At 31.9% G+C, this 15,198-nt stretch overlaps 1 protein-coding gene across 5 annotated transcripts in view; it reads left to right on the top strand.

Annotated features, from left to right (window-relative positions):
• LOC106073511 (CD109 antigen-like) overlaps positions 1–15,198 on the top strand; it is a 110,996-nt gene that overhangs the window by 82,624 nt on the left and 13,174 nt on the right. For all 5 annotated transcript variants that reach the window (XM_056039592.1, XM_056039593.1, XM_056039591.1 and 2 more), the window contains 5 exons: positions 3,043–3,171; positions 3,921–4,062; positions 9,564–9,740; positions 11,134–11,215; positions 14,894–15,050. In XM_056039592.1, coding sequence (XP_055895567.1) covers positions 3,043–3,171; positions 3,921–4,062; positions 9,564–9,740; positions 11,134–11,215; positions 14,894–15,050 — 687 coding nt within the window. The remainder of the gene's footprint in view (positions 1–3,042; positions 3,172–3,920; positions 4,063–9,563; positions 9,741–11,133; positions 11,216–14,893; positions 15,051–15,198) is intronic.

The following is a 15,198-nucleotide window of genomic DNA, read 5'->3' on the forward strand; positions in this document are numbered from 1 at the left end:
TTAAAATAGTTGCATGTTATTTTCTGTAGCTTTGTTTTGATTTTGCCCCTTCGTATAGTCATTCGTTTTTTAACCATGGCCACCGCTTGACATATATTTCGTGGAGTCAGCAGGTCGACATTCCTGCATCAGGTATCTGTTTATTTCTATCAGTCGCATAGTTCTGGATAGTGTCATCGACGAAGCTGCTGCTCTCGAACTTCGCAAGATGGCTGTAAGCCCAAACATTGGGATAACCAAGGTGACGCCCTGTCCGTTGTTCTTACTCATAGTCATACACTCCGCTCGACACTACGCTACCTACGTGAATACTTCCGGCTTTTATGGTGGCGAGGCTGAAGTTGTGGCGATGTCTGAAATACTTCCCGCTACAATCAACATTCAATTCCGAAAATGTCGTGTATGACCCTCCTCGAGTTTACAATCCGGGTCAACGTCTCTCCATATCGCTGCTATTTAGCGGTCCTTTGGATCATGGGCATTACAAAGCGGTGTATGCAACGCCGCGGGTCGATTAGTTGCTAATAAATAAAAACAACGAGGTATCCCTGATATTCTCTTTGTTAGTAGTCAGTGATGAAAATCATCCTCACAACTTATATCACTTCCCATACCTGTGCCTTTTGTCCCTTTTTAACTTTAACTTTCTCATTTGTTAAATCATTTTAACTATCTTCGTTTAAAGGTTAAATCTTTTATATTTTTTTTTGTTATTTGGTTGTCTATTTCTCTAACCTTAGTGTGGTAGAATTGTTTTTAACAGAGCCAAATAAAAATATAACATAAAATATTGTTTAACTTGAGTATATGGCTAATTCTCGAATGTCATATAAAAGTAGCACCTTATCCTAGAGGTTACAGACGTTTCTTCAAAAGAGAAAATGTTTATGTCTCGTGTTGATGTAGGCATACTCGTTAATCGGTGACTTAAGCTCTGCTATGTTGTTGATTTTCATGGCTGACTGCCCCTCAGTTACGTCACTAGGGGGTGCGGGGGTGCGGTCCACACCGGGTGACACCAATTAGGGGGTGACACCCAAGTAAAAAAAAATGCTCTTTGTGAATTACTGACAATTAAAAAAATAAACGACAGTGACTTAATATTGGAACATGTTATTCGCAATTAAAAAATAAATCCATATACTTCGACCAAACATATTTTAATTTTTTTATGAAATTGTATCCAAAGGTATTAAAATACTAAAATATGTTTAATATATCCAGGAAAGCGTAAAACCTTACTTTCAGATGTATACCAGGTGCATATATGTATAAGAATCCTGCTTTGATTCCAGAAAAATGTTCTATTGAATTTGTAGCTAGCACCTTATTTTCAGGTTGCCAACCAATAGTTAATGTTTAACAAACGACGACATTCTTTAGGCATAAAATATGATTGAAGTCTCTAATGTAATTAATGTAAATTTTGTAGCATTGGAAAGTAAATACGTAGCCATTGAGATTTCTGAAGATAATGATGAAATGATGTTATTTAATTTTTCCGTAGAAGAAGCTCTAGATGAAGGAAATGTTACAATGTGTCAGTCGAATGATACACTTGAATATTTTAGGGGATTTTTCTTTTTGGCTAGTGCCAAGAATGGTTCTGATGCTTCCTAGTAGGGACGATTTAGGCACTAAATAGTAGAAAAACTGTATTTTTGTGTCGACTATTTTCCACTAATAGTATTGAAATAAAATAGAAATTTGTAACTTAATATAAAATGTTAAAATTAAGTTCGATATTGGAATATTAAAAGACTTATGAAGAATTCATCTGGATTGGAAAATCGGAAAACAAGGGCATCCGGCTACAAATACAATTGACAAGGAAGTCGTTGCTATGATTGATGTAAAAAAAACAAACAAACAATGGAAGACTATTTTGCACGGACTGTTTCTATAAAAGCAGAATATTTGACATTTTGTGACCATTTTAACAACGAGTCTTTATTGAATAAAGAACTTCCATGAGATGATGGAAATATTATGTAGATAAAACCCATTGCTAAAAGTACATCTGTTATGTTAAAAAGTTTATAAATGTTTTAGCAAGAAGTTATACGATTTTAAGTGAGACAAAAAAAAAAAAAAAGAAAAGCTAATAAGATCAACTTAATATCTTAAAATGTCTACAAAAGGTTGAAGAAATGCCTTGACTGAAAAGGGATCTAAAGGCAACAAAAGTTATTCTTGAAGAAAATTAAAGTTGAAGGTGCCTGATTCATATGTCACTAACATCTTAAAAATATATCTAAATCATTTAACAAAGCCTTCAACCGTTTCTTACCATCTGCTTATCTGTAGCGTTATGTCAATTTTTTAAATTAAAATTAAGAACTTTTTGAGACAAAGGGGAATTTAATCAAAATGAGATCGTTAAAGTCATTAACTTTGATGAAGTCATAGATAAGTTTTCAAGTTAAATCCAGAAAAAAGCAGTGTAATTTACTTATGTTTACATTGTTGCCAAATTGAACTATATATTAATGGCAATGTCTTCGATTCCAAAGATTAAGGATGCGTGCAGAGTTTCACATGACTACACAAACCCAGTGAACTGTAGATAAATTGTAATAAACAACTGAATTTTAAAATGTAATAGACAGACACTCATTTTATTGTTGTGCAACTATCCAATAACGTAGGTCATTAGAAACTATATGTAGTGCAGCGCAACAAACAAACGAAGAAAAAAATGTTTTTTTTTTAAGAGGGGAGGTGACACTCTGAGCTGACCGCACCGGGTGACACCCACCCTAGTGACGCCACTGCTGCCCCTTGCTCCTTTTTTCAATATTAAAGGAAATGTTTCCACCCATCAACGAATAAATTTAATGGATTTCTTAATCCAAATTTTCAAATCATCTTCTATAAATATTCAACAATTTACTGCATGCTTTGCATTCTCTCTAGTAGACAATTGTATTTATTAATATATGACACTGTATTGTTTTCTTTTGTCAGTTGTAATAATGACATTTAAACAAAATTACGTGATAGACAAATCAATACAGACTATCTCTCCTATCTGACCATTAGGTAAGAGCCAATGAACAAGGAATAGTGTATTTCTCATTATCAGCACTGACTGTGGGCTCTTTGGACATTGAAGTTTCAGCTAGAAGTAATATGGCAGCTGATGCTATTGTAAGACAGATTCTCATCAAAGTAAGTAGATCTAGTCAACACTAAAGTTAATTAAATGTTGTAATGGCAAATTAATGGTTTATATATATGTCAATGAATTTATAGAAATCACTCCTGTGTCCTTTAGACTTAGATATTGATACTTTCAAATAGTTTTTAGTTAAACTGGGATCATCATTCTAAACAAAATAAATTCCACACAACTCCCCTTTTGTAAACCATATCCCCTTTGAATGCCCCTTCCTAATCCACCTTAGGCAGACCCTACTTCCACTACAGCCCAACATAACCAACACCCTGTACAGCAGTGCTGAACAACTGAAGAAAACAGCACACTATTTTTCCTTGGCACAGTCTGCAAAAGAACTCACAGCTCAGCAGCAATAAAGCTGGGTAGAAGAAGAAGAAGAAAAAGAACTGGATGAAACAAGACCAAGTGTTACTAGAATTCACTTGCCCAAATTGTATGCTTGTGCATAAAATTCTAATACATTCCCATTCCTCTTAGGGATAAAACAAAACAGGGTGTCCATATCAGACTATTATAAGAAACTAAATTGTGTTTGATTGTGGGGAAGGTATCATAATGCAGGCTGTTCCATTGAAGAATTTATTTATTTCTGTATTATTTTTATTTATTTTTAAATTTATTTATTTATATTTTCAAAAGTACAAAAAAGTCACTATAAATTGTAAAATCAGAAAAATGTTCAATACCATGAGTATGACTGTAGGACTTAACTTGACCTCTATTTGTTGTTTCATGACAGCATGAAGGAGCTCCTGTTGTTTACAACAATCCTATTTTAATAAACTTGTCCAACAACCAGTCTACTTTTGAAAAAAATATTGCCTTCACACTTCCTGACTCTTTGGTTCCAGAATCTCAAAGAATTAGAGTTAAAGTGACAGGTAAGGAAATTACAACAGCAACAAAAAAAAATTAATTACATGTAATGTACAGAATATTATTTTTTCTTCATTTTCAAATTCTGTAGGAATAGATATGATGCATATCTCACTTACTAAAGTTATAACAGTACAATAAGTTTTGCATTCCATGATTCAGTTCATTCACTCCAAGGAAAAAATTTGAGGCTCTGCATTCCTAAAGTTGTTTACTTATTATCTCATAGACAGCATAAAGTGTATTTCTTATTATCTCATAGACAGCACAAAGTGTATTTCTTATTATCTCATAGACAGTACAAAGTGTATTTCTTATTATCTCTTAGACAGTACAAAGTGTATTTCTAATTATCTCATAGACAGCACAAAGTATATTTCTTATTATCTCATAGACAGCACAAAGTGTATTTCTTATTACCTTATAGACAACACAAAGTGTATTTCTTATTACCTCATAGACAACACAAAGTTTATTTTTTATTAGTATCTCTTAGACAGCACAAAGTGTATTTCTTATTATCTCATAGACAGCACAAAGTGTATTTCTTATTATCTCATAGACAACACAAAGTGTATTTCTTATTATCTCTTACACAGTACAAAGTGTATTTCTAATTATCTCATAGACAGCACAAAGTGTATTTCTTATTATCTCATAGACAGCATAAAGTGTATTTCTTATTACCTCATAGACAACACAAATTGTATTTCTTATTATCTCATAGACAGCATAAAGTGTATTTCTTATTATCTCATAGACAGCACAAAGTGTATTTCTTATTATCTCATAGACAGTACAAAGTGTATTTCTTATTATCTCTTAGACAGTACAAAGTGTATTTCTAATTATCTCATAGACAGCACAAAGTATATTTCTTATTATCTCATAGACAGCACAAAGTGTATTTCTTATTACCTTATAGACAACACAAAGTGTATTTCTTATTACCTCATAGACAACACAAAGTTTATTTTTTATTAGTATCTCTTAGACAGCACAAAGTGTATTTCTTATTATCTCATAGACAGCACAAAGTGTATTTCTTATTATCTCATAGACAACACAAAGTGTATTTCTTATTATCTCTTACACAGTACAAAGTGTATTTCTAATTATCTCATAGACAGCACAAAGTGTATTTCTTATTATCTCATAGACAGCATAAAGTGTATTTCTTATTACCTCATAGACAACACAAATTGTATTTCTTATTATCTCATAGACAACACAAAGTGTATTTCTTATTATCTCATAGACAGCACAAAGTGTATTTCTTATTATCTCATAGACAACACAAAGTGTATTTCTTATTATCTCTTAGACAGTACAAAGTGTATTTCTAATTATCACATAGACAGCACAAAGTATATTTCTTATTATCTCATAGACAGCACAAAGTGTATTTCTTATTATCTCATAGACAGCACAAAGTGTATTTCTTATTACGTCATAGACAACACAAATTGTATTTCTTATTATCTCATAGACAGCACAAAGTGTATTTCTTATTATCTCATAGACAGCACAAAGTGTATTTATTATTATCTCATAGACAACACAAAGTGTATTTCTTATTATCTCATAGACAGCACAAAGTGTATTTCTTATTACCTTATAGACAACACAAAGTGTATTTCTTATTACCTCATAGACAACACAAAGTTTATTTTTTATTATTATCTCTTAGACAGCACAAAGTGTATTTCTTATTATCTCATAGACAGCACAAAGTGTATTTCTTATTATCTCATAGACAACACAAAGTGTATTTCTTATTATCTCTTACACAGTACAAAGTGTATTTCTAATTATCTCATAGACAGCACAAAGTATATTTCTTATTATCTCATAGACAGCACAAATTGTATTTCTTATTATCTCATAGACAGCACAAAGTGTATTTCTTATTATCTCATAGACAGCATAAAGTGTATTTCTTATTACCTCATAGACAACACAAATTGTATTTCTTATTATCTCATAGACAGCACAAAGTGTATTTATTATTATCTCATAGACAACACAAAAAGTAATTTCTTATTATCTCATAGACAGCACAAAGCGTATTTCTTATTATCTCATAGACAGCACAAAGTGTATTTCTTATTATCTCATAGACAACACAAAGTGTATTTCTTATTATCTCTTAGACAGTACAAAGTGTATTTCTAAATATCTCTTAGACAGCACAAAGTATATTTATTATTATCTCATAGACAGCACAAAGTGTATTTCTTATTATCTCATAGACAGCACAAAGTGTATTTCTTATTACGTCATAGACAACACAAATTGTATTTCTTATTATCTCATAGACAGCACAAAGTGTATTTCTTATTATCTCATAGACAACACAAGTGTATTTCTTATTATCTCATAGACAGCACAAAGCGTATTTCTTATTATCTCATAGACAGCACAAAGTGTATTTCTTATTATCTCATAGACAGCTCAAAGTGTATTTCTTATTATCTCATAGACAACACAAAGTGTATTTCTTATGATCTCTTAGACAGTACAAAGTGTATTTCTAATTATCTCATAGACAGCACAAAGTATATTTCTTATTATCTCATAGACAGCACAAAGTGTATTTCTTATTACCTTATAGACAACACAAAGTGTATTTCTTATTACCTCATAGACAACACAAAGTTTATTTTTTATTAGTATCTCTTAGACAGCACAAAGTGTATTTCTTATTATCTCATAGACAGCACAAAGTGTATTTCTTATTATCTCATAGACAACACAAAGTGTATTTCTTATTATCTCTTACACAGTACAAAGTGTATTTCTAATTATCTCATAGACAGCACAAAGTGTATTTCTTATTATCTCATAGACAGCACAAAGCGTATTTCTTATTATCTCATAGACAACACAAAGTGTATTTCTTATTATCTCATAGACAACACAAAGTGTATTTCTTATTATCTCTTAGACAGTACAAAGTGTATTTCTTATTATTTCATAGACAACACAAAGTGTATTTCTTATTATCTCTTAGACAACACAAAGTGTATTTCTTATTATCTCATAGACAGCTCAAAGCGTATTTCTTATTATCTCATAGACAACACTAAGTGTATTTCTTATTATCTCATAGACAGCACAAAGCGTATTTCTTATTATCTCATAGACAGCACAAAGTGTATTTCTTATTATTTCATAGACAGCACAAAGTGTATTTCTTTTTATCTCATAGACAGCACAAAGCGTATTTCTTATTATCTCATAGACAACACAAATTGTATTTCTTATTATCTCATAGACAACACAAAGTGTATTTCTTATTATCTCATAGACAGCACAAAGCGTATTTCTTATTATCTCATAGACAGCACAAAGTGTATTTCTTATTATCTCATAAAGAACACAAAGTGTATTTCTTATTATCTCTTAGACAGTACAAAGTGTATTTCTAATTATCACTTAGACAGCACAAAGTATATTTCTTTTTATCTCATAGACAGCACAAAGTGTATTTCTTATTATCTCATAGACAGCACAAAGTGTATTTCTTATTATCTCATAGACAGCACAAAGTGTATTTCTTATTACCTTATAGACAACACAAAGTGTATTTCTTATTACCTCATAGACAACACAAAGTTTATTTTTTATTAGTATCTCTTAGACAGCACAAAGTGTATTTCTTATTATCTCATAGACAGCACAAAGTGTATTTCTTATTATCTCATAGACAACACAAAGTGTATTTCTTATTATCTCATAGACAGCACAAAGCGTATTTCTTATTATCTCATAGACAGCACAAAGTGTATTTCTTATTATCTCATAGACAGCTCAAAGTGTATTTCTTATTATCTCATAGACAACACAAAGTGTATTTCTTATGATCTCTTAGACAGTACAAAGTGTATTTCTAATTATCTCATAGACAGCACAAAGCGTATTTCTTATTATCTCATAGACAGCACAAAGTGTATTTCTTATTATCTCATATACAGCACAAAGTGTTTTTCTTATTATCTCATAGACAGCACAAAGCGTATTTCTTATTATCTCATAGACAACACAAAGTTGTTTACTTATTATCTCATAGACAGCATAAAGTGTATTTCTTATTATCTCATAGACAGCACAAAGTGTATTTCTTATTATCTCATAGACAGTACAAAGTGTATTTCTTATTATCTCTTAGACAGTACAAAGTGTATTACTAATTATCTCATAGACAGCACAAAGTATATTTCTTATTATCTCATAGACAGCACAAAGTGTATTTCTTATTACCTTATAGACAACACAAAGTGTATTTCTTATTACCTCATAGACAACACAAAGTTTATTTTTTATTATTATCTCTTAGACAGCACAAAGTGTATTTCTTATTATCTCATAGACAGCACAAAGTGTATTTCTTATTATCTCATAGACAACACAAAGTGTATTTCTTATTATCTCTTACACAGTACAAAGTGTATTTCTAATTATCTCATAGACAGCACAAAGTATATTTCTTATTATCTCATAGACAGCACAAAGTGTATTTCTTATTATCTCATAGACAGCACAAAGTGTATTTCTTATTACCTCATAGACAACACAAATTGTATTTCTTATTATCTCATAGACAGCACAAAGCGTATTTCTTATTATCTCATAGACAACACAAAGTGTATTTCTTATTATCTCATAGACAGCACAAAGTGTATTTCTTATTATCTCATAGACAATACAAGTGTATTTCTTATTATCTTATAGACAGCACAAAGCGTATTTGTTATTATCTTTTAGACAGCACAAAGTGTATTTCTTATTATCTCATAGACAGCTCAAAGTTTATTTCTTATTATTTCATAGACAACACAAAGTGTATTTCTTATTATCTCTTAGACAACACAAAGTGTATTTCTTATTATCTCATAGACAGCTCAAAGCGTATTTCTTATTATCTCATAGACAACACTAAGTGTATTTCTTATTATCTCATAGACAGCACAAAGCGTATTTCTTATTATCTCATAGACAACACTAAGTGTATTTCTTATTATCTCATAGACAGCACAAAGCGTATTTCTTATTATCTCATAGACAACACAAAGTGTATTTCTTATTATCTCATAGACAGCACAAAGCGTATTTCTTATTATCTCATAGACAACACAAAGTGTATTTCTTATTATCTCATAGACAACACAAAGTGTATTTCTTATTATCTCTTAGACAGTACAAAGTGTATTTCTAATTATCTCATAGACAGCACAAAGTATATTTCTTATTATCTCATAGACAGAACAAAGTGTATTTCTTATTATCTCATAGACAGCACAAAGTGTATTTCTTATTACCTCATAGACAACACAAATTGTATTTCTTATTATCTCATAGACAACACAAAGTGTATTTCTTATTATCTCATAGACAGCACAAAGTGTATTTCTTATTATCAATAACAAAATAAAATAACATTTTGTCAAGAGCCTGATTTTTGTCCATCATGATTTAATCACCAAACTTTTCCTCTGTTTTTTAGGTGACCTAATTGGATCAACTGTACAAAGTCTCACATCTCTTTTAACATTACCAACTGGGTGTGGGGAACAAAGCCTGGTCAAGTTTACACCTAACATCCACATAGGCAGATATTTAAAGGCTACAAATCAACTATCCGAAGAACTGAATAAGAAGATCATTGATCTGTTAAATGATGGTAAATAATTTTTTTTATTTTGTCTCTTGCTGGAGCTCCTATAAAGACTGTGGAATTATTTAACAACAAAAAGTTATATAAATTCCAAGCAGACCAAGAGTTTTTGTGTGTGTCATAGTTTGTGAACAAAATTAGTTAAATTAATATATACATTTTATATTATGTCGCTCCCGTTCTGGTATTTTGGCCCATTCGGTGAGATGGGGCGGGCAATTGCATGTACTGCCCTCCCCACTCTAGCCCTCTGAGTTCGGGAGCGGTCCTATTTTAAGGAGAATATCTATATAATATAAACTACGTATTGATATGTGAACCCATTGTATATTAAGTTGTACCACACTTTAATCTCAAATTTTATCATTAGTAAATTTAAATGAAAACGGGTTGTACCAGGTGGGAGGGGGGATACATGCAATCGCATTTCCCCCATCGGACAAACTAATACTTTTTCTTTTTGTATTATAGTTAAGAAATTATAAAATTAAAAAAATCTGTCACTAATATAATTTATATATACCGGTACTATAAATTAAATTTTTATATCGAGTCGTCCCATCCCTATTCTTGAATGCCAAATGCAATCTTTATGAGAAATTATTAAAGGAGCGAGGATTAATTGTTTCACTCTACCGCCCTTCCCATTTCCAGAGTTTATGTAATTTCACATGAATTTATCATAATTATTTTAAGAAAGACTTTGAATTGGAAAAGTTAGAATTCAAACGAAATTTTTCAGTATAAGAGTCATGATTGAGATGAGTTCTAAACCAAGATAATTATTTCATAGTCGTCTTTTACCAACCTTTACTCAATCTGATATTTTTTCTAGTTAAATAAATTTGGGACTATAACTTTATTGAATATTATTTATCCAATAATTTTTTTTTTCGGCGGCGATCCTCAAAGCCAGAATCTAAATATGTGAGGTATCTTATCTTTTCAGGGAACAAATCGGTTTTATTTGCAATGTTTTCAGGCTGTAGTTGTCAGGAGAATGCGTTTCTGCAGTGAAGAATGCAAGGAAACGCTTTTGGCGTCGGTGCTTCGTCCCGAAACCCACTAGGGAACCTTATAGCGCTGCCCCAGTTATTTTGTTTTTCGCCGAAGGTTGAGAAATGCTGCTTTTTTAATTCTCATATATATATATATATATCTGTGCTGTACGCACGTTTATGCATAGGGTTAGGGTTTACTGGGCGTTACGGTTAGGGTTTGGAAAAAAATTGCCCCCCCACTCCAAAGTTCTGGATCCGCTAGTGATAGGATACATATACATACTTACAATTATTGCTCGCTTAACAGTATAGGATTATATGTTTTTATTAAATTTGAATGCAAATAAGTAAATATTTTGTAAATGTATTTGTTATTAGGTTGTTATTATTTATTTTAGGATATCAACGACAACTAACCTACAAGAGATATGATAATGGTTTTAGTGCATTCGGAAACTATGATATAAGTTCCAGTACTTGGTAAGATTTTTAAAAACATTTTTTTTGTTGTAAAACATGCTTGGTGATTGCTACAAATGTAAAATATATACAGATACAAGTTAACTTAAGTTTTAATAGTTTTCTAAGTTGTAACTAGTAAAAGTAAACAAACTAGAAACCATTTTGATCTTGAACAGCATTTGTATGTGAATAAAATTGGAATCACATTCCTCAGTTTTATAATCTTTTAGAGTCTCATTACCTAGTAGTCATCCCAGACAGTTGTAAATCAAATATGTATAGATTATATGTGTGTGCTGGTATGAACAAGTGATGAATAATGTGCACATCTGCTGGAGGGATCATGTCTCCAACCAGGAAGTTTTAAAACTGGACAATATGCAGTTCACACAGAGAAAACTACATTGGCTAGGGCATGCCAAACAAAAAATTCTTAAGGACATATTCTATGCTAAGCTTGTGGAGAGAAGAAGACCTAAGAGGCGCCACACGCAGAGGGGCGCCAAAAGATTTTCTGGAAAAAATATTTTTAACTAACAAACATTTTCACATACATATAATTACTTATTATTTTTCTTGATCGAAACACATTTCCGTTATGCTAATTTTAATTCTACAAGAGACTTCCACTCGAGTTTTATCAGATGCCGTCTACTATTTGGTGTTGGTTTCTTCTTTAGTCCGTAAAGAATCTGACATGATTAAACAGCCAATTCTTGAGTGCGAAATTCGCCACAGTTTGTGCATGCACCAATTTTAGGGCTATTTGGTGGAAAAAGTTTTCTTTCTCGTCCTCTGGTCTAAGGCTGCTTTATTCCATTTTCTCTTAGTGAGGTCTGTCTTCATGTTGTCCAATCTTGCACGATTTCCTCCCACATATTTTCACTGATGCCTTTAGTCCTCAGATCTTACTTGAAGACATCTCTGTAGGTTAATCTTTGGCAAAGGCGTAGTGAGCATATCTGGAGCCCGATGCTTGGCACATTATTGGCACCACTACCCACCAGTTTTCCAGAAACAGCACATAGGAATATAGATTGACATATAGAAAATGTATTTCATAATAAGAGTACATTACAAACAACACTAAAATGTATTACCTACCTAAAATATCTACAATATACATGTACAATGAACAATCTCTACACTTTGCTTCTACAAAATACTAGACTGTTTTTCTTGACTGATACTCCTCAGGCTTATATATCAACTCACTCTGTCTGTTTGTACGTTATTTCTCCCTCACCCAATCTCGGATCAAGCTGAAATTTTTATATGTGTGTGTGTGTGCATGCGGCTGTGTGCGCATGTGTGTGTGCGTGCATGCATGTATGTGTGTGGATGTGTTACTGTTCTGCTCTTGAATAAATAAACTAATAATATGGATAGAAACATCCCTTTTTGATTAGAGAACCTGAATTTGTGTGGAAATAGCTGGTTTCAGTTATAATTACAACCTAAGATAATAAAACTCCAATGCACTATCATATTGTATGTTTATCTTATAAAGTTCTTATACAAAAAGTCGTTGCACTTTTTTTAGCATTTTTTATTTAACCAACCATTCAATGACCTCTGGAATTTCATTAAAAACTATCTTAAAAACAAACAGTATAAAAAATCATATACTAACTGAATACATACTAAACAAAATAAATAAATGCTGGTCCAATAATAGATTAAAGAAACTTTGTAAACAGAAGGAAAACCTATTTAGAAAATTTAAAGAAACTAAGGCAGAAAGAGTATACTAAAATTAAACCCCTAACCCAAAAAGCAAGCAGACAGTTGCAGAGTGAATACATAAACAATGTAATATATAAGGATAACAACAAAAACATGGTCATACATTAAGTCTAAGAAAATGGAAACAACAGGCATAGCACCATAAAAGGGAGAAGATAACTTATTAACACATATTGATAATGAAACTAAAACTAACATCCTAAAAACATACTTAGCTTCATTAGTTCTCTCCCAAAAATCGATAGTAGTTATCCTTTCTGGCCACCTAATTACTAATATCCGGCGTAGGCTTCAGTTAACCAAGTCTGGAGCTTTTCCATATTTGTTTTAGTGACTCTCCAAGTTTCTTAACAGTAAAGAAGTACAGACTTAACGTTTGTATTATAGATTCGTATTTTGTTATGTAGAGATAGTGCCTTAGAGCGACAGATTGTTTGAAGAGTTGAAAAGGCAGACCTAGCTTTATTGATCCGAATTAGTATATCATCAACAGCGCGCCTTCTTTACTAACTCTACTTCCCAGATAAGTGAAGTGATCCGAATCAAGGATGTTCTCTCCCTGTAGCATGATTGAGTTCTGTTGTCTGTAGTTGATCCTCATAACTTCTGTTTTATTTTTGTTGATTAGAAGTCCAGTCTTTTTCGCTATTTCTGAGAGTCTGGTGAGTTTGGTCTGAGCATTTTGTTGTGTATGGGAAAGGAGGCAGATGTCATAGGCGAAATCCAGGTCCTCTAAATGTTGTGTTAGTGTCCATTGTATGCCGCTTTGATAATCTAAGACTGTCTGTCTCATGACCCTATCAATCACCAGCAAAAATATCAAGGGCGAAAGCATACATCCCTGTCGTACTCCTGTTTTTACTTGAAAAGTGTTGGTCAGCTTACTATTGTGTATTACTTGACATGATGAGTCATCGTATAACTGTTTCATGATATTGGTGAATTTTGTTGGAATTCCGTAGTGATCTTATCTTATTCATGGTAAACCAGTACACAGACTAAAAACGCAAAATATTGTAATAACCTAAGGGAGGCAACTCAACGAGGCAACGATGTTTAATTACAGGATATCACAAATACATTATAACAACATCTGCCTTTAGCCCAGTCTCTTCATATCGGCTCTCGACTTGGGCGGAAATCGTTCTTCTTGTTAATGTTGACATCCTTTTCAGTCTAGTTTCTAGAAGTGCGCACCTTCTGTACTAGCCTGGATGGCGGTGCGCATGGCAGATTTATAACAATACTTAGGTGTTATAATAAATGAAAAACTGTCATGGAATCCCTATATTGATGTAACTATAAAAAAAAATCAAACAAAGCAGTAGGGTTTATTTTTTAAAATTTCTATAAATCAAATAAGAACATATAATTAAAATGTTATCTAACATTTGTTAGGCCAATAATAGAATATGCATCTTCTGTTTGGGACCTCTCAACTCAAGAAAACATTAAGAAACTAGAACAGACAAAATAGAGCAGTGAGATTCATTACAAACGAATATTCACATTTGACTAGAGTAACATATTTAGTAAAATCACTAAATTTAGAAAGCCTTCAGGATAGAAGACTCAAAAGTAAAGTAGCAATTAAACATAAAAAAACTGAACCATATTCTTAAAGTACAAAAAAATCTAATAAAATACTCAGAAAGACACAAGGTTAAAGGCACATTCCTCGTTCCATATGGTAGGACAAATTTGTACAAATGCTTCTTTTTCCCTAGTGCTATAAGAGCATAGAATGGGTTGCCTGAGCTAGCCAGGAAAACCAGTGACTTAGCATGACGTGTTGGACGTAATCATCTTCTTTTTTGAAGTAACATCTGTAGTATATAAGATAAGATAAGATGATAGTGAAATAATTTTTTCAATAGATTTTTTAGTTTTTCAAATCTGACTTTGACTTTCAAGCAGTCAACTCAAAACACAGTGATGCTTCATTCACAGGCTAACAGCTTTAGTGGTAACATCATTTGCTGAAGCTCAAGAGTTTATTTTTGTGGATAAAGAAATCATTCTTAAAGCATCAATGCTGTTAATAGACAGACAAAATATTGATGGATCCTTCAATGAATTTGGTAAAGTTTTAGACAGAAATACTCAGGTAAGCACACAATTGTAAAATACATCAGAATGGATTTAGTTTCTACTTATAAATAGTTTTTCTCTTTAATTGACTCGAAGACAATCCTTATTATTATTATGTATCTAAAAACATTTTACATATTTTTTGTTAGGAAAAAAATATTTTT

This window comes from Biomphalaria glabrata, chromosome 8 (genome assembly GCF_947242115.1).
Source record: "Biomphalaria glabrata chromosome 8, xgBioGlab47.1, whole genome shotgun sequence".
NCBI classification, from domain to species: Eukaryota; Metazoa; Mollusca; class Gastropoda; family Planorbidae; genus Biomphalaria; species Biomphalaria glabrata.